The sequence below is a fragment of the Acomys russatus genome, chromosome 27 (genome assembly GCF_903995435.1).
Source record: "Acomys russatus chromosome 27, mAcoRus1.1, whole genome shotgun sequence".
In the NCBI taxonomy this organism is placed as follows: domain Eukaryota; kingdom Metazoa; phylum Chordata; class Mammalia; order Rodentia; family Muridae; genus Acomys; species Acomys russatus.
The window spans coordinates 56,522,915-56,547,597 of NC_067163.1; the positions used below are offsets into that span (position 1 = coordinate 56,522,915).

Consider the following 24,683-nt stretch of genomic DNA (forward strand, 5'->3'; position numbering starts at 1 on the left):
CGCCTTGGAGGAAAATGCTCCCTGTCTGCCGCCACTCCGGTGGCCACCTCCTCTTTTTGCTTCTCCTGCTGCCCTCGACGCCCCTGGCCCGTGGGCCAGCATCCTCGGGCCCCGCCGCCGCCCTGCTCCGGGCTCTCGGGCTGCAGGAAGCGCCTGGGGTCGTCCCTACGCTCCGACCTGTCCCTCCTGTCATGTGGCGCCTGTTCCGCCGCCGCGACCCCCAGGAAGCCAGAGTGGGGCACCCTCTGCGACCATGCCACGTGGAGGAACTGGGGGTCGCCGGAAACATAGTGCGCCACATCTCGGATAGCGGTGAGTGGGGGTTTGTGGTGGGACAAGGGCCCATGAGGCTGAGGGGCCCCCGCGCACCGCGTTCAGCCTGCTAGCAAGCTGGGATCTTGTTCTTTTAAGTCCCCTGAATGCAAAGTTAATGCTAGGACTTCCCAGGCCCCACTCTAAGCCCTGCCCCCACCCCACCCCCTCACATCCTTTGATGCCTTCCTCCAGGTCACTTTCCTGGGCCCCCAGGTGCTGACTGGCCCGTCCCCTTCTGCCCACGGTCTACAGATGTGGGCTTGGCGCCCTGCAGGGTCCCTTCCTTGAAGCGGGCGCCCTGCCCCCACCCCATCCATCAGTCAGCGATGCTCCTGGCGCTCTCAGCCCAGGCCGTTTGCTGGGACATCGCGCCATGTCTGCTTTCTCCTCGCACCTCCAGGTCTGTTCTCCAGGTCCCCAGAGCCCGCCAGGACCTCAGGGCTGTGCCCCGAGTGGACTGTCGCCTTCGACCTGTCCAGCGTGGAGCCCGCTGAGCAGCCTACACGCTTGCGCCTGGAGTTGCGGCTGGAGGCTGAGCGCGAGGACACGCGAGGGTGGGAGCTAAGTGTGGCGCTGTGGGCCGAGGACGAGCGTGCCGGGCCCGAGCTGCTGCGCGTGCCGGCGCCACCCGGGCTGCCACTGCGTGTCGACCTACTGGGGACTGTAGTGGCGGCCAACGCGTCGGTGCCGCGTACCCTGCGCCTGGCACTGTCACTGCACCCGAGGGCCGCCGCCTGCGCGCACCTGGCTGAGGCCTCACTCCTACTGGTGACGCTGGACCCGCGTCGGTGTCCCCTGCCGCGACTGCGGCGCCACACGGAGCCAGGGGCGGGAGGTGGTCCTGGGGGCGCGTGTCGCACCCGACGGTTGCATGTGAGCTTCCGTGAGGTGGGCTGGCACCGCTGGGTGATAGCACCGCGTGGCTTCCTGGCCAACTTCTGCCAGGGCACGTGCGCACTGCCTGACGCACTGCGGGGACCCGGCGGGCCGCCTGCACTCAACCACGCTGTGCTGCGCGCGCTCATGCACGCAGCTGCTCCCACCCCGGGCGCAGGTCTGCCCTGCTGCGTGCCCGCGCGCCTATCGCCCATCTCCGTGCTCTTCTTCGACAACAGTGACAACGTGGTGCTGCGCCACTACGAGGACATGGTGGTGGATGGGTGTGGCTGCCGCTGACCGCCCAGGACACCCTTACAGGGACAGCCCCACGCGAAAGCAAGGACCGTTTGTTCATGTTTTATTGGTGACAAAAAGCTTAAAACAAATTTGACCAAAAATTAAGTTCCATTGCGTTGGCGCAGGTGTGCCTGGGTAGGGGTTGGGTGGCTGCCGCGGGGGTTGGGGGACCGGGGCAGGGCGCCCAGCAATGAGGCCTCCACCCACGATGGGGAAGAACCCGCGGGCCGTCACGCATTGGTCACGCTCACGAGTTCGCCTGCTGCGGCCTCTGAAGCTCAAACTCAAAAACAAATCCTCCGGCTGCGGTGCAGGCGGTGATCCCAGGCTGCGGGGCTCGGGCTTCTCAGCGCTGCCTCTCTGGAAGCTTCTCGCATCTCCCAGATCCACCACTCAGGTCTTAGAGACAAACTCATCCAAGTACTTCCCATACTCCTTTTAAAGAATCTTTGAAAAACAAAACAAAACAAAAAAACAGAAAAACCCCAAACACCGTATTTCTTTAAATGAAACCCCTTAGCGCTGGGACCGCGTGCGCTGACGCTCCTGGCCGCCCGCTTGGGCACAGAAACGCGAAGTTCGTCCTGCTAAAACGTAGCCCCTCAATCACGAGAAACAAAGAAAAAGAACAGCGGGCCGGTCCTGGCGAGGCCTCTCCCTCTGGTGGGCGCGGCGCCGGGCCGGCCTCGCAGCGGTGCGGGCCTCTCTCCTCTCGCCGCCCGCAGGGGGCGCCCGCTCCTCGGCGCTCCGATCCGTCGTCCTCCCTGGCCGCTCTCCGCTCGCTCTCGCTCCTCTCCTCTCCTCGGCTGCTCACACAGTGGTGCTTCAGTTTTAGCAGTGGAAAACAGGTATCCATTTATTTTTATTTTTTATTACCCAGAATAAGATGCTGATAGACTAAGCCACATAGCTTAGCTCTTCCGCCGCCACCTGTAATCGGGGACAGGGCAAGCGGTGTCAGGGCCAGCTAAGGAGGAACCTGGCCGTACCCCACATCTACTCACCCAGTGTGGCTAGAAAGGCCCTGTCTGCACTGGTGTGAGCTACTAGGGCACTTGCCTTCTAGTACTGGGACAGCCCGGTGACCCCGCCGTGCTGGTACGCCCGCTCTCCCTGGTACGTGGAGTCTTGTGAGAGTGCCACGTCAATCTGTGATTTAAACTCATCACCGAGGTAGCTGTCCTGAAAGACAAAGCCAGAGTGAGCGAGGCCAAGAAACCCAGCAGCCCAGTCCTCAGAGCCCAGACTATGGGAAGACACGCCATACTGTATATAGCTTTAGTGGCAGGGTGACCGGCCCAGTCCAGCCAGGGTCACTCACCCTTCAGGAGGGCAGCATAATGTGTGCCCCCCCCCCCTTTCTCTGCAGTATGCTGAGGAGGGCGCACCTGAGACAGTTCTGGCTGGGAGAGCCCGGGCTGGCTCATCTGGGAGGGCTGGCTCATGGACACATAGCCCTGCGTGAGGGCGCCCTGAGAAAAGGGCTGTGAGGCAACGTCCTGGCTGGCCTGGCTGTTGGGAAGGGTGGCCTGGCTGGGCCCAGGAAGCCCAAAGCGGTTCTTCTGGCGGCCCCCACGGCCAGTCTTGCTTTTTGGGGTGCCCCGGCCTGAAAGACAGTGGAGAAGGATGGCAATCTCTATGTAAGCTGGCAGTTCCGACGAGGAGCCAGGGTGTGACAGCAAAGCCACTTACCAGCAGCCGGCCCATTGGCCTGTCCGAAGTACCCAGGTGGTGGCATGGGAGGCATGACCAAGTTGAAGGGGATGGGGATGTTCATGGCCGCCACGTGGCTGGGGCCTGCGCTGATCATGCCAATCTGGTCGTGAGTCTGGAAGTACATGTTCGAGGGCCGGCCTGCAAAAAACCTGCAGTCAGAAACAGGGCCCCAGTGGACAATGGCTGCTGGGCCAGCCGGACAAACAAGCAAGCAGAGGGAAGTGAGGGTGTTTGCCACGCAGGGTGCTAGGAGAAGTCAGGAACTGACAGAGGGGCGAGACTCTGCCCATGATGGAGCTCTCTAAGCAACTCGGAAGCTTCCAGAAAGCAGAGGCCAGACTGGCTGCAGTGGTCATGGGTTTGCCTCAGGATACAAGACAACAACACTGGGCAGCCTATGTATGCAGACAGGTGGACACAGTAGTATCCGACGGACTATGGTACAAACCATTAGCAGAGGCCAGAGCAGCCCTGGGGGGCCTGGTTGGAGAAGCCAGAGACCCACTGGGCAAGCTGCAGACGGAGGCCCAGGACTGAGCCTCGGAGGCCACCCATCAGGTGACAGGTCCAGGGACCTGGGACATGGGAAGGTAAACACATGGTGTTTGCCAAGAAGGCTCACCCTGGCTGCTGCGGTCGTAGACAGATCCGGGGATGATGGCCTCACGAGCATCATACATGGCTGTAGTCATGAAGCGGGCCCCCTGCAGGGTGGCAAAAGAGCAAGGAATGTGTCAGTCAACAGCAGCAGAGGCTGGGAGCTCCCAGCTTCCCCAGGTCCCAGGCCCACCGGGTTGACGGTGTTGACGAGCTTCCGGGGCTTGCTGAACTGCATGAGGCTCTCACGCAGGTTGTTGAGCGGCCCTTCCACCAGCGCCTTCTGCTCCTTGTAGTAGCTCAGCAGGTGGTTCCACAGAGGCTGCTTTGACAGCGCCTTTGGGTTACCCACAATGATGACGCCGTATCTGTGGGACAGCCAACATGCTGAGAGCCCATGGCCACACCTACTTGACCTCAGAGTCTAGGGTTGGTGCCAAGGAGCAAACACTGGCCAACACACGAGGTGGCACCTTCAAAAGGAACCGAAACCAGCCATGACCCAAGCAGAGAAGGAAGCAGTGGCGCCCCAGGTGTGATTTGCAGCTCTGCAGCAAATGGCTGCAGTGGCCTCAGTCTGCGACCTACAGGGTCAGTAGCTGACATCAGGGCAGTGAGGAGGCCAAAATGCCGGAGCACAGTCACAAGACAGACCTGGGGAGAATGGCGGGTGGGGGGGGGGTGTTCTTTTTTTAGGGGGTGGGTTTTGAGACAGGGTTTCTCTGTGTAACAGCTCTGGCTGTCCTGGAACTTCCTCTATAGACCAGGCTAAACTAGAACTCAAGAGATCGCCTGCTTCTTTGCCTCCCAACTGCTGGAATCAATGGTGAGCCCACCACCACCCAGCCGAGGGGCTGTTTGGTGGTTAGCAGCCATGGGCAGTGCCTACCTCGCTCTGGTGAGAGCCACATTGAGACGCCGGGGGTCATTGAGGAAGCCGATACCCTGGTGCTCGTTGGCACGCACGCAGGACAGGATGATGAAGTCCTTCTCCCGGCCCTGGAAGGCGTCCACACTGGCGATCTCCACTTCCTGAAGGAGACAGTGTCCTGTCAGGTCCACCCCCACCCCTTGCTCTCCTGTCTCTTCAGCCGCACAGGCAGGAGCTGCATCATAGAGTACAGGACAGCCAGATGCTGCAAGTCCCCAGGGACGGATCCCAAGGGCCCATCCCGGAAAAACACAAGAGGGCGCTGCATGGTATAACCCCAATGCAAAACCAGCCAAACTCTGCATCTGTCACATGCCCAGGACAATGTGCTAAGTTTCCTTGAGACTGTAAGTACCATGTCCCCCAGGTGTCCCCAGCTGCCCTGCCCTCACTTTAACTCTGGACTGCTCTTCCTGTGACAAAGTCTTACTGCATAGCCCTGGCCGTCTTGAATCTCACAGGCAAGGCTGACCTAACACTCCGAGATCCACCTGACTGTGCCACCAGAGTGCTGACATTCAAGGCACGCCACCACACTTTCTACAGCATGTTCTGGAAGACGTTCTGTGGCACTTGGCTGAAGGCGCTGACCTGTGTGCAGGCAGCCTAGCTTGTGATGCTGGCAGTGGGTGGCCATGTGCTCGCTCCTAACTGCTCACACACTGCAGGGTGCATTTTAAATGTATTGATGTATTTGCTGTGTGCCTCTGCATATAGCCCACAGCGTGCAGGTCAGTCAGTTTGTCTTCTTCCACTATGTGGGTCCCAGGTCACGGTCATGAGGAAGACTGCACCCAGCCTTGGCTCTCAGGGCACTCTGACAGGCACTCCTCAGTGCACCTTCTGAAAGGGCAAGAAGCCAGGCCTGAGGGTACCTGGTAGAGCTTGGTGTGCAGGGAGCCACTGAACTGCATGTACTGCACCAGGTAGGAGCGCTGACCCTCGTAGGGCGTGATGATGCCAATCTGGTCGGGCTTCGCACCTGCCTTCAGCAGCTTCGTAGTTATCTTCTCCACGTTGGCTGCCTCCGTCCTAGGAACATTTGGCTGTCAGGGACCGGCTCCTCACAGGTCCCCAGCCTGATAGATCCTGATAGCAGTCAATGGGTCTCTGGAGGCCACACAACAGTCGCCCACCATACCCTCTACTGAGGCCCCTGGAGAAACAACAGCCTGCGCCTGGCCCCTCACGTGCTGTAACAAGCAGAAGGACCCAGGGGATAAGGTCTGTGTTCTTGGGTCTGAGAGCAAGGGTGAGAAAGTGGCTCCATGCCAGGCACACGCCGCTGCATACCTGTTGAGGTAGGACGTCCCAGAGCTGGCAATCTCCTCCTGGCCCTGTGTCACGTAGAAGAACATGGGCTTGTCAGGCTGTGGCCACTGGAAGTCAAAGCCCTTCTTGACACGATCAGCTGTGTCAGGGAAAGACAGAGGCGTGAGTGCTGAGAAGCCCAGGGGCTCCAAGTGCGCCCACACTCAGGGCCTCAAGGCCCTGTGCTACGGGAACCTCAGCCACACGGGCCTATGAAGGAACAGGGCAGCAAGAGAGGCGGGTCAGCACTATCCCAGACACCACTGCCTACTTGGGGACACAAGGACGACTGAGCAGAGAGCAACAACGCCAGGGAACAGGAAATGCCCAGGAGCCCTCAGAGCCCAGCAGCCACACAAGGCAGAGCAGACTCAGCTAGGACCTGGCTGGCAGAGCAGCGGTGTCCCCACTTATGGTGGCCAGGATCCACATTCCAGGCTGGAGGCACAGCTCTGAGCAGGCCCTTTCCCTGTCACAGTTTATCAAACGCAGACATTCAAATCCACACAGATGGGGGCTCAGAGGTTACACTGTCTGTTCTTCCAGAGGTCCTAAGTTCAATTCCCAGCAACCACATGGTGACTCACAACCATCTATAATGTGATCTAATGCCCTCTTCTGGCCTGCAGGTGTACATGTAGGCAGAACACTGTAAAATAAATAAATAAATCTTTAAAAAAAAAAAAAAAAAATCCACACAGACTCACTGAGAAATAAGGCCGCTGGGCTGAAGCTGTGCTTGCTTGTTTGAGCTGCACAGCCTTGGCTGGCCCTGACCTCACAGACACCCTGCCCCTCTGCTTCCTGAGGGCTGGGATTAAAGTTCGGAGCCATCAGGTCCAGCTGTTACATTTTTATGAAAAAACTTTTTTTTTGGGGGGGGGGGGGGTTTCCAGATAGGGTTTCTCTGTGTAGCCTTGGTTGTCCTAGACTCACTTTGTAGACCAGGCTGGCCTCGAACTCACAGCGATCTGCCTGCCTCTGCCTCCCGAGTGCTGGGATTAAAGGCGTGCGCCACCACGCCCGGCTGAAAAATAACTTTATGCTGCAGAACTAGTTACCCTGCATCCTCTTTTTCCCTGTGGCCAAATCGCACCACTTCACTCTCAGGCTCCATGGAGCACAGGTGGTCTAGTTGGTTTCTGCATCTGCCTCCTGTGACAGGTTTGAGCCATGAGGAGAGTACATTCCAGGGAGCAAGGGCTTGGAAGGGGTGTGTAACAGTTCCAGGCCTTTCTGGAAAACTATGCTATTTGACACCACAGCAAGCTGCAGGCAGTGGCCTCCACACGCTGCTCTGTCTGCTCCCTAGGCACCCTAGGTCCTTCCAATGGACACTGTGCAAAGACCCTGAAGGGGTCACCATCACAGTCTCAGAAGGCCAGAACCACACGCAGAGGTGACCTTGTGCTCTAAGCCTCCCTGTTCAGAGCCGTCCCCCCCTGCTGACCTCAGGAGACAGGCTCGCACAACCCATCTGCCTGGGACTGTCCAGGGTCTCTGTGAGGCACTTAGCTCAGCACCCGCCACAATGCAACGGCCAAGGGGGTGGAGCCAGTGCGTGTCCTGGCCATGGTGAAAGGCACAGCTACCTTGGAATTCCCAGGAGGATGACCACTTACAGACCAGCTCTGTGCAGCCACGAGGCGCCACCACACACTCCAGAGCACGTGGCCTCGGCAGCACTGTGCTGTAGGGAGGGTCTAATGGTTACCTGCAGTGACACCGTTCTGCAAGGAGCCCTCGTAGAAGATGTTGGAGGGGAAGGCGCTGAGAGCCGGGTGCATGCGGTACTGCACCTGCAGGCGGATGGGCCGGATGCCCAGCACCACCAAGCGCTCGAAGAGCGACTGTGACAGCCCAGCCTTGGCTGCCTTCTTGCACATCACCACTGGACCCAGCTGGCAATGGTCACCCACGAGGATCAGCTGTAGCAAGAAATCCCTCAAGTCAACACCTCAGGCCCCAGGCAGCCTAAGTGTCTCCCAAGAGGGACAGGGGGTTCACCGCCACCACCCAAAAGCAAGCCTGCATTGGGCACGGAGACAGCTGCTCCATGTACACAGTGCCCACACACCAGGAGGCAGAGGCAGTGACAGTGGACCTGTTGCAGCAAGTCTTGTGTCACCCAGCACCAGTGCAAGAAGGGTCACCAGGGGCCACGTAGGTACCCACCTGCTTGGCCCCGAGGACCACAGGCACCATGCACTCAGGCTCAGTGGCCTGGGTGCTCTCGTCAATGAGGATGGAACGAAATTGCATCTTGGCCAGCCTCGGGTCACCAGCGCCCACACACGTGCAGCAGATGACATCTGCATTCTAGGGAAGGCACAGGCATCAGGGAACATGTGCAGTCTACCTTGGCACGGCTCGGAAACACTGCTCTAGGCCTGCCCAGCAATTTTATGCGTGTGAAGCCATACCCGCGTGCACATGTACAAGTTGTTGTGACAGGCCTCGCCATGTTGTACATGCAGTTCCCCAGCTAGTGTATATAAGCCAGTCCTCCCCCAGCCCAAGCATGAACATCACAGGCCACCATAAGCATCAATGCTCAAGGCGGGCGGGCCTGCTGGAGCCCACTCCCCAGCAGACACAGCTCTGTGTCTTGTGTCTGCCAACAGTCCCCAGGCAGTGCTAAGCTGCTGGTACCCCAAGGCTGAGACTCCAGTTTGGTGGACTGGTTTGTTAAAAGCCTGGAAGCTGACAGCGAGTGGCAGCTGTGTCCCTGACTATGGGCACAGATCAGGGGCCTCCAAGTTCTCAAATGCAAAGGCACAGACACTTTCAAGATGCTACCAGGCTTCTGACTTAGACAAATCTCTCAGGCCCTGCGCTGGCCCCGAGCTCACCATGAGCAGTTCTCTCTCAGCAGTGCGCTTGAGCGCCCGGTACCGCTTCTCGTCTGCAGATGACAGTTCGCCCGTCTCGTCCTTCAGCTGCTGCAGCTTCTGCAGCTCGGGCATGCTGCAGAACACACAGTGGGCGTTAGTGCCAGCAGCAGGCGCAGCTTGTATGGAGCCCTAAGCTGGAGACACTCACCTGTCCATGTTCCTGATCTGGTTGTGCAGGGCCAGGAAGGACACTGGGGAGTCAATGGCCTCGCGGCTCTTGGCGCAGAGGCGTACCACCTTCAGCCCTGTCTGGTGAATCTTCTCTGTGAGCTGGTCGACGGCGATGTTACTTGGGGCACAGACAAGCACAGGCCTACAGAGAGTGGAATGGGTGTCAGTATCACCCAGGGCTCAGCAATGGCCCATGGGAAAGCTGCACAGCTGTGACTGGCAGGTGCAGACATGCCCAAGTAGAACAAGCAAAACTTCCGGCCACCCAGCTGCTATCAGTTGAATGCCGTCCCCACCCTCTCAATTAATGTGTGGGTTGTGGGACATACAAGGTGCCTGTACTGTGACACTGCATGCGTTTTCCATGTGGCTCTGGCAGAGCTGAAACGGACCACAGAGGACACTGCCGCCCCCCACCCACAAGGCTGTTGCTGTTGAGCACCTACCCATTGCCCTGCCGAGCAAGGTGGTACACAATAGTGGCTGACGTGACAGTCTTGCCCGTGCCTGGAGGGCCCTGGATGAGGCTGAGTGGTCGCTGCAGCACGGTCTTCACAGCATACACCTGCAAGGACAGAGCATTAGCAGGGCTGTGACGGCGACAGTGCTCTACAGGCCTTGCCTCTAGGGGCGCAGTGGCACCTGAGAGTGGTTGAGGTCAGGGAGCCCCTGAGCCGTGAAGCGCTTTGGCAGCTGGCACTTGATGACCACATCCTCCACCTCGTGGCCCAGCAGCTTGTGGTAGATGTACCCTGACACAGAGGTCTCGTCCACAGCAAAGGTCTTCAGCGCACTCTGCATCCTGCAAACAGAGCCAGCATAGAAGCCACGTGGGCCACAGGCACTAGAGGTGAGGTGGCCCCCAAGGGCATGGCCCTGGCACCCTGGCCACCGGCAGGCAGACAAACCTATCAAAGGAGGTCGACTTCCACACAAAGTCCACCTGGAAGTTGTGGGTCACTTCCACGGGGGCCCCCACACTGCTGCGGAGCTCGATGGCAATCTCATCGCCATAATCTGGCCACTGAGTTAAGTTGGCTTCCTGTATAAGTCACCTTCTACAGGGTCCCTGGCTTCAATCACTAGACCAGCTAGATCCTCTTGGTTATCAGCCAAGGGAACTGCTGTAATCAAACCATGGGCACGAGTGCCCACACGTGCGCGTGTACGTGTACACACACACACACACACACACACACACACACACACACACACACACACACACACACACACACACACACACACACCCATGAGTAAGTGGGGCAGCCACTAGCCAATTTGTACATGGTGCCTCCTTGTCTGTGCCACACACAGAGGGAAGACAGAGGAAGGAGCCATTCATGTTACAGCCCTGCAGACAGCCCAGCGCCCATCCCCGGAACACACGTGGCAAAGGATACTGTCGGGGACCTTGATGACGTGGCCAATGCCCTTCCAGAGGGGGGCCAGGTCCCCTTTGTACCGCAGACAGATCTCATCCCCCTGCATGAGCCGCATATCTTGCAGGAAAAAGCAACAAAGTTAGTGCTTTCAAGGGGGCCGCGGCCTCCACCATGCAGAGTTCACAGAAGGACATGATACAGGGGACTAGGAATTTTATGCTACTTATGGTCACAAATATTTTAAAACTTAAAATCACCTCTTAACCAAATTATGACTAAATCCTCATTACCAGAGTCAGTCTTGGGCAAAGTGAAGAAGGCGATTCTCTTCTTGTTAAGGCCCAGGTCCCACCTGACCGTGATGTTATCTTGAGTCTGAACACATGAGAAACAGGGGCCCAGTTAGCCCGCCACCCACTGGAGGGCCAGGCTCCCCACAGGCCAGAGCCTCTACAAAGGCCATGCCTGTGCTGTGCTTCCTTTGGGGTGCAGGGCACAGCACCCACAGCCAGGAACTCCAACGCCTGGGAGAGAAGCAATCAGGAGCCCCAACACCCGCTGCCAAGCCAGTCCCAGCAGCAAGCTTTGCAGAGAGCCTCAGGAGATCCCTCATGGACAAGCTCTGTGGGGAGAGAAGGCACTTGGGGGATCAGTGGCACAGGCCCCACCTCCCAGAAACATTCTTGGGAGCTGCCGACAGAGCTGTGAACCTGGCCTGATGTCACCTGCATGCCTGGTTCCATACAGGCTCAAGCCCTCGAAGAGACCTTGACACGTGAGACACGTTGCTAGAGGCCCGGCCTGACTTGTGCCACGTCACCTGTGACTCCTTCAGCTTCTTGTCATAGTCAGCCTCCAGCTTGACCAGCGGCCCAAAGATGTTCTGGTACTGGTAAGCATCCTCATAGCGCAGGAGCACGTGCTGCGGCTCCTCGTCCACTCCTGGCTTCTCTAGGTCCTCGAGGGTGGCTGAAGGGTTTTCCTACGAGAACAGCAATGAGCTTCACATGCTTAGCCCCACAGCCAGGGATCAAGAGCTCAGAAGAGCACAAACCCGCGCTGGTGGAAGGTGGCCACTGTTCCGTGGGCTACTGTCCTGATGGCCATGTCCAACAGCATCTGACCCCAAGAAAGCAAGCCAACAGTACCCCCGGGGCACAGCACAACACTCAGGTTCACAACCAAGAACCCCAGACTCAGCCACCAGAGTCCCAGTATGCCAGATCCATCTCCTGTACCCTGCACCAACGTGCCTCCCCTGGACCCACTGCCTTCAGCCAGCCTCACTATGGCAGGCAGGACAGAACCTGGGCACACTGAGGTAACTGGAACCTGACCATCCAAGTGCAAAGAGACTAAGCTGGAAAGGCTTAGAACGTTTTGCCGCATGCTACTTGCTCAGCGGAACTGGCTTGCCTAGCCAGACTCGGAGAACAAGGTCAGAGCCTGAAGCTAACCCCACCTGACTTGGAGCCCTGACTTATCCTTTAGGACAGGACAGGAGCTCTCAGGAGCAGGGGTCTCATCACAGCCTAACCCAGCTTCTCAGGCCACCCCTGGGCCCCTCAGCAAGCAAATGAAGATCCACCAGCCGCTGAAGAGGCCCGGGGCCATGTCCTTCCCCCCAGCTCCCAGAGGCCGCACTGTCACGCCGGCTGTGCACCCCGTGTCTAGGTGCCCACCTTCCACAGCTCCTCCAGCTTGTTGATCTGCTGTGCCGTGATCTGCCGTGCTCGCAGCTGCTCCTGCTCAGACGGAATCTTGACCAGCCATGACAGGAAGCACCGGTCCTGGATGAGGGGCTGCCACTGTGAGCTGTCCCAGTTGATGTCCTTCAGGCTGCTCTGGCTGGCACAGGGCTGCCTGTGCAGGTGTGGGCAAGAGAGGGTGTTGGGACCCGGCCTAGGTGGCCTCTAACTGGCCAGCAGCCAGCACCCTCCACACGCTTCAGCTCTGGCCTCAGCTGACAGCACACTTCCTTCCTTCTCTCCGTTTTTGGAGACAGGGTCTCCAGGCTGACCTTGAACTCAAGAGATCCTTCTGCCTCTGCCTCTCCAGTGCTGGGGTTAAAAGTGTGCATCACCACACCATGCCAGACTTCATTTTCCAATTTGGCCAGAATACACAAAGAACCTATTGGGTCCCAGCAGTCCCTGCCCGGTTGCAGGCAGCTCTCACCTGCACAGCAGCACCACCACCGAGTCAGCCTTCGCAGGGATGAAGCCCAGGAGGAAGACGTTGCGGCACCCACAGTTGTAGCACTCCAGCACGGTCTCGCCCAGTGGCCCGTCCTTGTGCAGTGTCACTTCCTTGCATTTTGCCCTCACGAGGTGATTCACAATGTGGCTGAGACCAGGAAACCATCAGTAGTTAACACTCAAGCCTGGATTTTCAGCACTTCCAGTTCTGAAACCTCCTGTGATGCTCCAGTACTGTTCTAGTGATGCTCTAGCGGCCCGTTAGCAAAGGTGTGTCGGTCACACCCCACGCCCCTGCCCCACTCCATCTGCCTGCAGGAAACTGCTTGCTGGCTCACAAGCCCTGAGCCACTTTCTTTAGCCCCAGCTCACGGTGCTAACCCTCTGACAGCTGACCCAGGACAGCTCCATCTCCCATGCCTACCACAGAAGCACGTCACCCCCTGGTCTCTGCAGCCAACGGCTGCCCTGAGGACAACAGCTCGCATCCCGTCCCCGCTGCCTACCTCAATGGTGGCCCACAACAAGCTGCCACCTTATCCTGAAGGGCCCATGGGCTCTGCCAGCTCTTGACTGTCACAGGGGACAACTGTCTTCTTATATAATCCTATGACAACCTTCACCAGAGCCCCCTGGCAGCCACCCAGCCACTCTTGGCTTTGCCGGCCTGACTCCCCCTAAACAGTGGCTACTGGATACCTTGCTCCAATGGCCAACTTTCTCCCAACCCAATTTAGGACAGGCTGACAGGCTTTTCTCCTGACTACTGAGCTGATGCCAAAAAAGTAACACTACACTTAAATTACCCAGAACCTTCTGAGAATGGGATGTCTTCGTCTGTGTGGTACAAGCTCACCCTGGCCCCTCACAGGCACAGAAAGTTGGGACCTTTTTAGGTTTTTTGTTGTTGTTGTTTTGTTTTTTGAAACAGGGTTTCTCTGTGTAACAACCTTGGCTGTCCTGGACTTACTATGTACTCCAGGCTGGTCCCAAATTCAGAGATCAGCCTGCCTCCACCTCTGGAGTGCTGGGATTAAAGGCGGCGTGCGCCACCACGCTAACCCCCGCTTCACTGTATATCTGGCACCTACAGGTTTTTGTGGCATTCTTTCTGCAAAATGTCCCCAGAAACAGAGCATACCCTGCTGGCAGTGGGGCGCAGGCACAGCAGGCTCAGCTATTTCTCTCCAGCAGTGGGAGGACCCGAAAACCAACATGAAGCTGGGACTCAGCAGGAGTACCCAGATAGTGATAATTCTAGTTCTTTCTAGTGACTTGGGATCTGGACCTATTTACCCCAGAGATGATCAAGTGAGCTGACCCTGTGCATGCCTTCGGCCTCCCAGGAGCGAGGACATGCAGGCCATGCCAGCCTCACCTCATGAGAGACAGGCGCAGAAGCAGACTGAGAACGGAACTAAGCCAAACTCCTCGCATAATGAGGGAGCCAGAGAATCAATCAAGGGTAAACATGCCGAGGCGTTCACACGCCACCATCTGTTTCAAGTTACACTAGTCAGAGGGGAGCCCAGGTTCACCAGCGCCACTTCATTCCAGCTTCGCTCCAAAGCCCGAACTCCCAGCAGCCCGAGCGTCACTGATTAAACACACGCATGGCTGTTAGCTACCTGCCAGAAGTATTTCCTCGGCCGTTGCAGAACCACTTCTTGCTGGTATTGCAGTAAACCACGCAGGCAGGATCATGGATTCCACAGTAACTGGAAAAGTTCACACACCGAGTCATCAGCACTGGCCTGCAGCCTCTGGGCTGGGCTGAGCAGTGCCAAGTCCCTTCCTGTTACGGAGCCTCTAGTTCCCAGTAAACACAAACTCAATCCCAGCAAGTCACCTCCTCGACTAACATCACCAGGAGGGTGAGGGCCACGCAGATGCCAAGGCAACAGAGGCCCAAGGCAATCCTGGCCCCTCCCCTCCAGCCTGCAGGTCAGGGAGCACCTGACTCCAGAAGACACAGTGAAGCTAAAGACGCCTCAGCACCTAAATCATGGGTCCTTCACAGCTCTGCTGTGCACTAGGCAGGCTGGGGCAGGAAGCATCAAACCAGAACATGCTCTTGCTGGGTTTCCTCGTCTACCCTGCCAGCAAGGACTAGGGCCTCCCAGTTCAGCCTGAGGCTCTGGAAAGCTGTTTTACCCCCAAAAGCAGTTGTCAGTCAGGAGAGAGCCATGCTAATGGAAGGTGACAGGTTGGCGGGAGGAGAGGGCAGCAGGCAGCTGCAGAGGCCTCAGTGAAGGCACCAACCCTGGTCTCAGCATGGGGGCAAAGCTAGCTGATCTGGGAGTCCACAGCAAGTACATCCTAGCTCTTTTCTTTCTTTTTTTGGTTTTTCTAGACAGGGTTTCTCTATGTAGCCTTGGCTGTCCTGGGCTCACTCTGTAGACCAGGCTGGCCTCAATCTCACAGAAATTTGCCTGCTCTGCCTCCCGAGTGCTGGGATTAAAGGTGTGCATCACCATGCCTGGCTGACATTCCAGCTCTTTAACCCTCATCCCTAATGAGTCGGGATGCAAACCCCACCTTTCAGTAGGGCTCTTCAGAGTCCCTTGGAGTGTGAGCGGCTATGGCTGCTCTAGTTCCTAACAACTAAGGAGCTGGGCTGGTGCAAAATCCACAGAGTTGCATGAACTTGGGGTGTTAGGTACTGCGCCCAGGGTCCTGAAAAAGCAGCAGGGACTCTGGAGCCAGCCACCTCTTGGCCCCGGTGTCCTGCAGCCTACCTGCAGGCATGCACTGGGAGGTCCTTGGTGTAGTATGTGTCCTCTTCATCTTCCTCGAAGTTCAGCTCAGCCAGCAGCTGGCTGGTCTTGGCCACGCTGTCATCCACAGCCCCATTTTGCAAGATGCCCTCTGGTCCAACCTACAGAAGAGCAGTGTCACCAGAGCAGTCTACTACAGGTGCCCAGAAGAGCAGTGTCACCAGGGCAGGCTACTGCAGGCGCCCAGTAGCCCCACTCCTGAGTTTTATGCCTCTGAGCCTCGTGCTCCTCCACTGAGCCAGGAGTCGAAGGTCAGAGTTGGCATCGTGGGGTCCCACTCAATCTGCCCATGGAGCTCTCAGCCAAGCAAAACTGTCCCCACAGTCAGTGTGCACTGTTCCAAACACACCCTAGGGACAGCCATGTGACAGAAGCATGAGGCCCACTGCCATGGAGGCTCTGAGGCTAAGGCCAAAGCTGGGCAGCTACGGCCTACACTGTACCTTACGGCTAGGCAGGGCTCAGAGTCATAGCACAGAATGTCTACACCAAAGTCCCACCACCCAGACTATGATGCCTTGGCTGGCCTGAGGGGGCTCAGCTCCAGCAGCACCCAGGAACCTCACTCTAGAGCACTAGCTCAGCTTCCCCCAGCACTTAGTCACTAATGCCCAGAAGTAGCAAAGACCCTATGCACTAAGCACCAGGACTCACTGAGACAAGAGAGAGCAGCCACCTCCCACCAACTACGGTGAGCTCAGCACCCAGGCCCCGCGTTCTGCCACCTTGCAGCTTATACTTGGGGATCTGAGCCTTGCAAGCTATATGCAGGCATTTCCCACTTAGAAATGGGGTACCCGTGAGAGGCAGGACCCTTGGGGCCATTCCAAGGTGCACCCTATGACTGGGGTGCCTGTCAGTGTGTGCTCAGCCAGGCTGCACTCACTCCGTGTCTTCACTGATTCTGGAGGCAGGTGAGTGGTACTATGCTCCGCTGTCTAAAACCTTTGTCAGACAAGGAAGTAACTTGGGCCAGAGCCAGGGCACCTCACATGTACCAGGCGGGAGCTCTACCAGTGCTCTCTCTAGCCCTGGCCCCAAATTCTGGACCACAGCATTGTGTCATTACAAAGGATCCCTTTAAAACTGTGACAAAAGGCACAGAGCCAAGCCAGGTAGTGGAGGCAGGAGGATTACCACAAGGTCCATGCTGGGCTGAATCGAGCTGGGTTTTTTTGTTTTGTTTTGTTTTTTTAAATTCCAAGAGAGGGCTTCTCTGTGTAGCCTTGGCTGTCCTGGACTTGAACTCACAGTGACCCACCTGTCTCTGCCTCCCAAGTGCTAGGATTATAGACATGCTTTTTTTTTTTTTTTTAAGATTTATTTTATCTATCTATTTATCAATCATCAATCATGTCTGAGTGCTTTGCCTGCATGTACACCTGCACACTAGAAGAGGACATCAGATCACATTATAGATGGTTGTGAGCCACCATGTTGTTGCTGGGAATTGAACTCAAGACCTCTGGAAGAGCAGAACCACTGAGTCATCTCTCCAGTCCCCTAGTTGCTTTTAAGTGAGCATGTCAATGGCCTTACTTCTCACCTTGTGACATTCCTGTCCCACAATGGCCACTCAACACTCCTTTCTGACCAGGGGCACAACTATTCTGGACTTTCTGTGTATAGTGATACTTGGGAGCACCTGTAGGTGGACACCACAGAGTTTGATGGGCCCGCCTCCCTGAGAGGTCACTAGCTAAGAATCCTCACTTTACTTAAAACCTAGCCTTGCTGGATGCAACCTCATAAAGCTCACTGTCACCTGCCTCGGAGGTCCCTGCATTAGCAACGCTGCTTAAGGGCACAGTGAGCCGGCGCCACACTAGGCTCCAGGAGGCCTGCTGCTCATGCTGAGGCACAGGCAGGCTCCCACTCTTCAGCAGGAACGCCCACCTTAGCACTTTGTGGGGTATATGGGATGACACACAGAAGAGGCCAGCGAGAGTGCAGAGCCTGCCTGGAACCTGAACTCTAACGGGGCAGGCCCCGGCGGGTGGTCCTTAACAGGAGTGGAGCTAGGAGGCTGTCAATATCAGCTCTGCTGCCCACACACATCACTTCTCAGGCCACATTATTTTCCATTCCCCGACAGGCACAAGAGCTCCAATTTCTGCCTGTCTCTGCCATGAACGGGCATCCTCTAGACGTGCAAATGGGGCTGAGGTGGAGTCCTAGGGTGGTCCCGAGCCACCATCCCAGGGACTGACTGTGCAGCTGATGCCTGCTCATGTGCTGTCAGCCACACTGTCCCCTTTCCCATGTGTCTGTGAGCCTCCCCCCACCCCCGCTCCCCACATGGTGCCTGGGATTTTGAGGGATGGTCACTACTGTGAACAGAGCAGGACCAAGAAGGAGGATGGCGTCTCAGCGGTGGCCCTGACTCAGTCCTGTCAGGATGCTGTCTATGGACTTCTGGAAGGCTGTCACCAGGGCTGGGAGGCAGTTCTTACTGTCCCAGCGGCGCTGGATGGAGCCCTAAGAAGTCTGGTGGGCACACCCGCTGAACTACACACCAGCCACAGACTCACGTCATGAAATAACCTTTCTGGGCCAATCATAGTCGGGTAGGAGGCAGAGAAAAGTAGATCTCTTAAGAGTCCAAGCCCAGACTGGTTACACAGATTCCCTGGCCAGCTTCATCTACCTGAGCTACACAGGTTAGCCAGGAAATCCTATCTCACAAATAAAAAGGAGGGAGCTCTCCTCTGTGTGGGAGCCGCTGAGCTGTGAGGCTGGTACAGCACCACCAGGGCAGCGAGGTCCTAACAGCAGTGCTCCTCATGCATGTTCCTGAGGGACAGGAGGCCTGGTGACCCTGAGAGACAAGGCAAGGTAAACACAAGATAAATACAAGGAGGGCTCTCCAGTGCCCCACAGAGGCGGACAGACTGCAAAGAAGATCCCAGGCCGTGCTGCACAGCATGACAACGGATTGGCCATGTCACCAACTGCAGCTGGGCTACCTCTACCATATGGTGACTGTTAAGGACAAGCACCTCACACTCTCAGGGGCACATCTGGTCCCAGGTGGGTAACAAGATGAGCTAAGATCAAGGGACAGCACCTGGCACACAACAGGGCCAGAGCCCACAGCAGATGACACAGTAAGGTTGCATCGACACCACTGTCATGGCCAGCACAGGGATGCAAGCCCTTGCGCCCTAGGGAGGTCCAGGCCAGTTCCCATCTCACCAGACTGAAAATCATGCTGTCAGGCCACAGTCCCAGCCAACTCTCAGGCCCCACTCAGGAGGGAGCCTGCTCTAATCGGGTAACATTAGACCTACCCTGAAGCTGTCAAGTGAAATCAAGGCCTACAAGGGTCACTTGCCTGGAGATGGATCCCTACAAGACACAAGAACTCAGAACCTGTGACAGTCTTAGTCTCCACTGTGTGCTGCTGTGACCTCAGACCAGAGGTATACTCCAGGGCTCACAGACACCACACCGCTTGGTCTGCTGGCTGGTACCCCAGGATCTTGGTTGACGTATACTGCCCTCTTCCTCAGCTAGGCTGGCTAAATGCCACTCGAGGTGCACAGTACCTGCCAGGGCCGCCTTGGATCCGTTCTGGCCCCAGGGGCCATTGTTTGGCCTGCTCCTTGTAGGAGCTGCACCCCTGAAAAGTCTGCAACTCAGAAGGCCCCAAGAGTCTTAGCCAAATCTATGTCTGCCCTCCAAAACACAAACACTGGGATGCACAGTGAATCATCTTTTGTTCTCCCAGCCCCTAAGCAAGAAATGAGTGGGAGCTGCGTAGCCTGGGGTAGTCGGCTACAAAGAAATGGGGTTATCCCCTGCCCCAAAACAAAGAACAGCCACAGCCCTTCAGCTGGCCTTTCCACCTGCAGGGGAGCAGGGCTCAGTACATGTCTGGGTCAAGGCCCAGCTGAGCTACTCCTGACTTCCTTAGCTTTAGTTTAAACCCAAGCTGAGCCGTAACCATTTTGACCCACAAAGAAGTGACATCACTGGGTCCAGCTCATCACGAAGCCCTCCTCTCTCCATCCTGTGGCCTTTGACCTTTGCTCTGTGTGATACATGCTCTCCCTGGCCCCTCACAGACACAGAAAGTTGGGAGACCAAACAGGTAGCAGAAAGTGTCAAGTGCAGATGACCTGAGTGTGCATGGCCAGGCCCACCAAAGCCAGAAGGGACACTTTTGGGGAGTCACATCTCCACAGTGCAACACCCTAGAGTCCCAAGGAAGCAGCAGTGTGGCAGGCACGCTCCCCACCCAGGTCAAGGTTGTGCGGAGCTGGAGCAGATAGACTGCCCCAGCCATAAAACATCCCACCTCAGTGACCACCAAACTGTTGAAGTTGTGGGCCACCAATCGACACCCGTGGCTCCAGAAGCCTCTTCCCTCAGTAGACCAGAGGGGCGGGCAGGGTAGGGGCTGAAGGCCTGGCTGCTCAGCAACCACTGAAGTGAGAGGGCTGACTCACAGGCAGCTCACACATGTCCAGAGGCACATGGACAGCACCGCCATGGGAGCCGCTGCCTCGCCTATGGCTCCACCACAGCCACACAGCGCCACCCTCCGCTAGTTCTCCTCTTAGCCCTGCCTAAGGCCCTTCCGCCCAGGGCAGCTCCTGCCACCTCCAGGCTATGCTCTCACCCACCCAACTAAGAGGTCAGTGCCCCTAAAGGCCATTCTGATTGCCACCTTCCAAGAGTGGTCACCAGGAGCAGCTGGCCAGGCCTTCCTCTACCAGTCCTGCATGCAGGAGGAAAAAAGGTGCTGTTGGGCTGAGGGTAGAAGCCAGGCCACAGGCTGCCAAGAGGTCACATGGAAAACAGAGGCACACCTGAGGGTGCAGAGGTAGATGCCAGTCCTAGCCAGGGGCATAATGAGGGTCTCAAGGATCCCATGTGCCTCATGTGTGACCACTGGGCAGTGGGCATCATGGTGCAGGTACTTCCCAGAGAACCACACCACAGGAGAGCCACAGTGGTTGCTGGACTCTGTAAAAGTTTACAACTGCTGCTGTGATATACAGCAGTGAGGAGGCCTCTCAGAGGCACGAGAGGCTATCTTGGATTGCTCACTTCTCCCCTAGCAGAGAGAGCTGGGTAAAGAGGCTAAGTATTATAAGCTTCAAAGCCATGTACCCTGCAGAGCTGCACTCAGAGCCACACAGCATTTTAACTGAGGACAGGTCTCCACATAACCCCAATGGGACAGTGTAGGTGGCCAAACAGTCTTCAGCTCTGACAGGAGCAGGTGTGGTATGGCTTATCAGGCTAAGGAGCCACCGTGGCTCCCCGAGAGAGGACAGACAAGCAAGGGAAGCTTGTGACTAGGGCTGCAGGAGGTGCACGGGTCCCTAGAGTCTGAGCAGAACTGTCCCCAGACACTGGTGTCCCTCCCAGAACAAATCCTATTTGAGGACACCTGAGGATGATGAGCCAGTGGTCTGTAGGCCACTTTTCTCTGCACGTTATCACCCTCCCTCTAGCCCTGTGAGGACAAGACATTTACTTCATGCTGGATCACCACAGCAGCACATCACAGAGTCCCAGGTGGTACCCAAAGCCATTAAAATCCCCCCAGTCACCATTGTGGGCAAACAGCAGCACCTGTCTCCTAGGGTTTTCAGTGGTGCTGGAAGGCTAAAGGCTCCTCACATCACAACAAGGACAAGCCAGGCCCACTTGCCCTCCCTTATCCTGATGGGGCCCACAGCCCTGGCCCTGCACTGCTCCGTCTCCACTAGTAGGTCCTGTTTCCACCGATTTCACTGTTAGAAAGGTGATAGCAGCGCTCAGGAGCTGAGCAGACCACGGGTTTCTCCCACAAGCCAGCAAGCAAATGACACCTGAAGTTACCTTTCAGTCCTCAGAGAAAATAAGGACCTGGAAGGGCGACAAACCAGAAAAAAGAAGCCTGTCCTATCTCAGGGACTCTGCAGGACAGTGACAACACTCCCCACCTGGACTTGCGGGAGTCTGATGAACACCAGGGCTTCCACACAGAAAACGGTAGCTCTCTGACACTGACCAACAGCCCTCTACTTCTAGACCTCAGGGTCAAATCCCCGCTGAGTCAGCATCCAGAGCCTCACACTGGGCAACAGCCCTGCAGTCCCCCAACCCGTGGGGCTCCAGGACAAGCCCTTCCCCTAGGAACATCTCCCACAAGCACTGACCCACAGCAGAGTCAGCAGGTCGGCTCAGTACAGCACAGTTGTCACTCAGTCACAAAAATGGCACTGCAACACGTGCCTGCACAGGATGCACTGAGGCCATGACAGCAGGTGAGGAGCCAGGCACAGAGCTGGTGAATAACCAGCTGCTGAGTGTCTGCACTCCAAAGGAAAGACCCCAAACATGACGGACAAAGGACAAGCACACATGCCACCTATCCCACCCAGGCGGGGCCTGGGACAGCCACATCCGAGGCCACAGGACCAGCGGAGGCCAAAGAAGCCGGAGTGCAGAGACTTAGGATGCTAAGACAGTCAGCCACTTGGTGTTAGTGATGGTGGCCCAACACTAAAAGCCACCGTGCTGCCAGCTTCCCAGGGCTAAGTGCAGGCCCCATGGCCCTGTTTCAATAAAGCTGGGTGAGGTCCAGCCCTCTAGTAGCCCCTCACCAAGGGCTACGTGTGACACATCCATTTCGAAAGGGTAAAGAAAATCCATGTTTCTGATGGCTGAGGTCCCTGGCTGCAAGGAGGGACGTTCCCCACTTTCTAATTCTGTTCCCTTCCTGCCCACAGATGCAGGTCCTCCTAGCACTGGATGGAAGGCCCTCCCTCCCTTTCCAGACACCAAAGTGATGAGAGGCCACAGGTGGGTGGCAGCTCACGGCTCAATCTATTATTTCAAGTGGCTGAGCGGGGCACACCCATGTGAGCACACACAAGTCATCTGCTTTGCACATCAGCTAGAGCTAAAGACCTGGAGATGAGGCAGTGCCTTTCCACTTCTGTCTCCCAGCTGTGCTGTCCCAGCCTGCTGCACAGTGGACAGTCTGCAGGTGGACAGGCCAAAAGGAAGGAAGGTCCACTCAGTGGAGAAACTAACCTCACTCCTCCAGGCAGCCTGCCCTCTCCCCACCTCCTTACACCAAAGGTAAACAGCCAGAAACAACGCAAGGCACACCTGTGCCTGTTCTGCACGCAGCAGGGCTGAGTCAGCCCTCTCCTTCTATTAGGGCTGAAAAGCAGCCCAAGTGGGTGGTCTACCCACAGGCATGACTCAACCAGCCAGCTAGAAGGCTCTCCCCAACAAGGTCTGAGATCACTGGTGAGGACTGGTGCTGGTTCCCAAGCCCTGAGCACACCACTGCACTGCAAGGACACCTGTGGCTCCAGCCCACATCTCCTCCCTGAGAACACAGGAAAACAAAGCCGAGAAGTGCCCAACACCAAGCCAGCCACAGAGAGTGAGAACCATCTGACGCAGAGGTAGTGACCAGTCCCCAGCCCAAGCTGAAATGCCTATGCCGCCTGTAATTCAACAAAATCCTCTCCCCGGGGCACAGTCACCCCTGCAATGCCCACGGTCTCATTGCCTCTAAGAAACAAAACTCAAACCCAACTTTTCCAAGCAGAGCTTAGGAGTTACATAATACCAGTTTCAACAACGGGCAACCCAGAAGGAAACAACCCAGAAGGAAAAACAAACCGGCAGCAGCCTCTCCAGCGGCCAGAATCAGCCACCAAGTGTGCTGCTTCCACCGGAGGCGCCAAGATCCTGGCTCTGTTCTAGGGACCCCCCCACCCCACCCTAAAGCTGCCTGGAAGGGTGGTGGATGGGAAAGGCAAGAGGGTGGGATGGGGTGGCTGGACTGGCTAACAAGGTGACTCCCGGAAGGCGCTTTGGGTCCAGAGGATAGCAACAGTGGACAGGTCACCTTAGACACACCCAGAAGGGGAGTGAGGGCAGCTCTGACTTGAGCCTTGAGCTGGAGCAGATCCTGTGACACGGGAGAAAGGACACTTCTGCAGGTCACTGCCCAGCCTGGCTGGGTGGAGGAAACAGGGCAGGTGGCAGAGACTAGGTGCAGGGGGCAAGAGGAGATGGTAGGTAGCTGGACCGGAGAAGCAACGACCTGGGGTAGGGGACTGTGACTGTGGCAGGTACACCTGGGACAGGTAGCTCAGGAGTGGAAACAGAGATCAAGTAAACAAGTAAACAGGCACCAGGAGAGGGTAGCTGAGATCTAGGGCAGGTAACAGAGACCCAAGGCAGGGGGATGAGTATCTGGGCAGTTAAACAGGAAGCCACGGTGGGCATCTGGGGCTGCTCAACAGAGGAGCCAGGGTAGGTAGCAGGACCCCCTAAGTGGACCTAGGGCACCCAGCAGGAACCAGCGCTGTCTAACTAGGACCTGGCGCAGGTTCACAGGGACCCAGGGGCTGTTTAACCGGGACCTGGCGCCGCAGCTCCCGCGCCCGCCCGCCCGCCCGGCTTCCGGCGCCGCCATGCGCCGCTCAGCTCACTTGCGCGTCGAGCTGGCCGACCGCGCCGCCTGCGACCGCTCCGCTAGGGCCTCCCGCGCCGCCGGGGCCGCCGGGGGGTGTCTGCGTCTGGCTGGGGAGGGTGAAGTCGGTGAACTCGAACTCCGAGCCCTGGGTGTCAGCGCCGAGCAGCTCGGCCTCCTCAGTGTCCAAGAAGGTGAGCGTCTGCGAGCTGGGGCCGTACGCCTCCACGCTCATCCTGCCGCCCGGGCCGCGCCTTCCGCCCGCGCCTCGCCGCACTCGAGCCCGAGGCTTCGCCTAGGCCTAGGCCGTAACCCGGAGCAGCCGCTGCCGCTGCCGCCCCGCGAGCCGGGCGGGCTCCGAACCGGCCTCCGAAAGCAGAGCGGGGCCGCCGGCTCCGAGCGCTGAGTAGCTGCCGCCGCCGCCGCGCCCCTCCGCGCAGCCGCTCGCCTCAAAGCCGACCGCCGCTCTCAGCCCCCTGGACAGGAACCGCCGCCGCCGCCGCCGCTGCGGTGCGCGTGCGCGAGCCCGACGCCGGCACAGGTGCGCGTGCGCGAGCTCGACGCCGGCGCAGGCGCGCGCGCTCCTCCCGGAAAGCAGCCAACCGCGCCCGGGCAGAAGGAGCGGAGCGGGAGGGCGGAACTTGCCGTGCGCCTGCGCGGATGGGCGGGTCTTCAACCGCCTTAAGGCGGGGGGGGGGGCGCTCGCGAACTTGGCCCCGCCCAACCTGTGCCTGGAGGTGCGCGTGCGCGGACGCGACTTCCTCACCGCCAGGCCTCA

At 57.6% G+C, this 24,683-nt stretch overlaps 2 protein-coding genes across 2 annotated transcripts; one reads left to right on the plus strand and one right to left on the minus strand.

Annotated features, from left to right (window-relative positions):
• On the plus strand, positions 1-1,491 carry Gdf1 (growth differentiation factor 1). Its single transcript, XM_051170003.1, has 2 exons — positions 1-312; positions 716-1,491. Exons 1-2 carry the CDS (start codon positions 15-17, stop codon positions 1,489-1,491), a joined length of 1,074 nt encoding a protein of 357 aa, XP_051025960.1. The 5' UTR covers positions 1-14.
• Positions 1,492-2,279: 788 nt separating this feature from the next.
• On the minus strand, positions 2,280-24,238 carry Upf1 (UPF1 RNA helicase and ATPase). Its single transcript, XM_051170005.1, has 24 exons — positions 23,925-24,238; positions 15,430-15,569; positions 14,320-14,409; positions 12,672-12,839; positions 12,176-12,356; positions 11,314-11,475; positions 10,784-10,868; positions 10,512-10,610; positions 10,020-10,128; positions 9,754-9,913; positions 9,558-9,676; positions 9,089-9,253; positions 8,899-9,013; positions 8,222-8,365; positions 7,761-7,974; positions 6,029-6,146; positions 5,611-5,767; positions 4,694-4,836; positions 3,998-4,172; positions 3,830-3,911; positions 3,184-3,345; positions 2,880-3,097; positions 2,551-2,673; positions 2,280-2,421 (listed from the first exon to the last, which is right to left on the minus strand). Exons 1-23 carry the CDS (start codon positions 24,138-24,140, stop codon positions 2,554-2,556), a joined length of 3,342 nt encoding a protein of 1,113 aa, XP_051025962.1. The 5' UTR covers positions 24,141-24,238; the 3' UTR covers positions 2,280-2,421; positions 2,551-2,553.
• Positions 24,239-24,683: the final 445 nt, after the last annotated feature.

Coding starts and splice junctions, on each gene's coding strand:
- Gdf1 (XM_051170003.1), top strand. CDS start 15: ATGCTCCCTGTCTGCCGCCACTCCGGTGGCCACCTCCTCTTTTTGCTT. Junction 313..715: donor GCGCCACATCTCGGATAGCG/GTGAGTGGGGGT, acceptor TCGCACCTCCAG/GTCTGTTCTCCAGGTCCCCA.
- Upf1 (XM_051170005.1), bottom strand. CDS start 24,140: ATGAGCGTGGAGGCGTACGGCCCCAGCTCGCAGACGCTCACCTTCTTG. Junction 10,611..10,783: donor TTTGCCCAAGACTGACTCTG/GTAATGAGGATT, acceptor TTTTCCTGCAAG/ATATGCGGCTCATGCAGGGG. Junction 6,147..7,760: donor GCAGAACGGTGTCACTGCAG/GTAACCATTAGA, acceptor TCCCTGACACAG/CTGATCGTGTCAAGAAGGGC.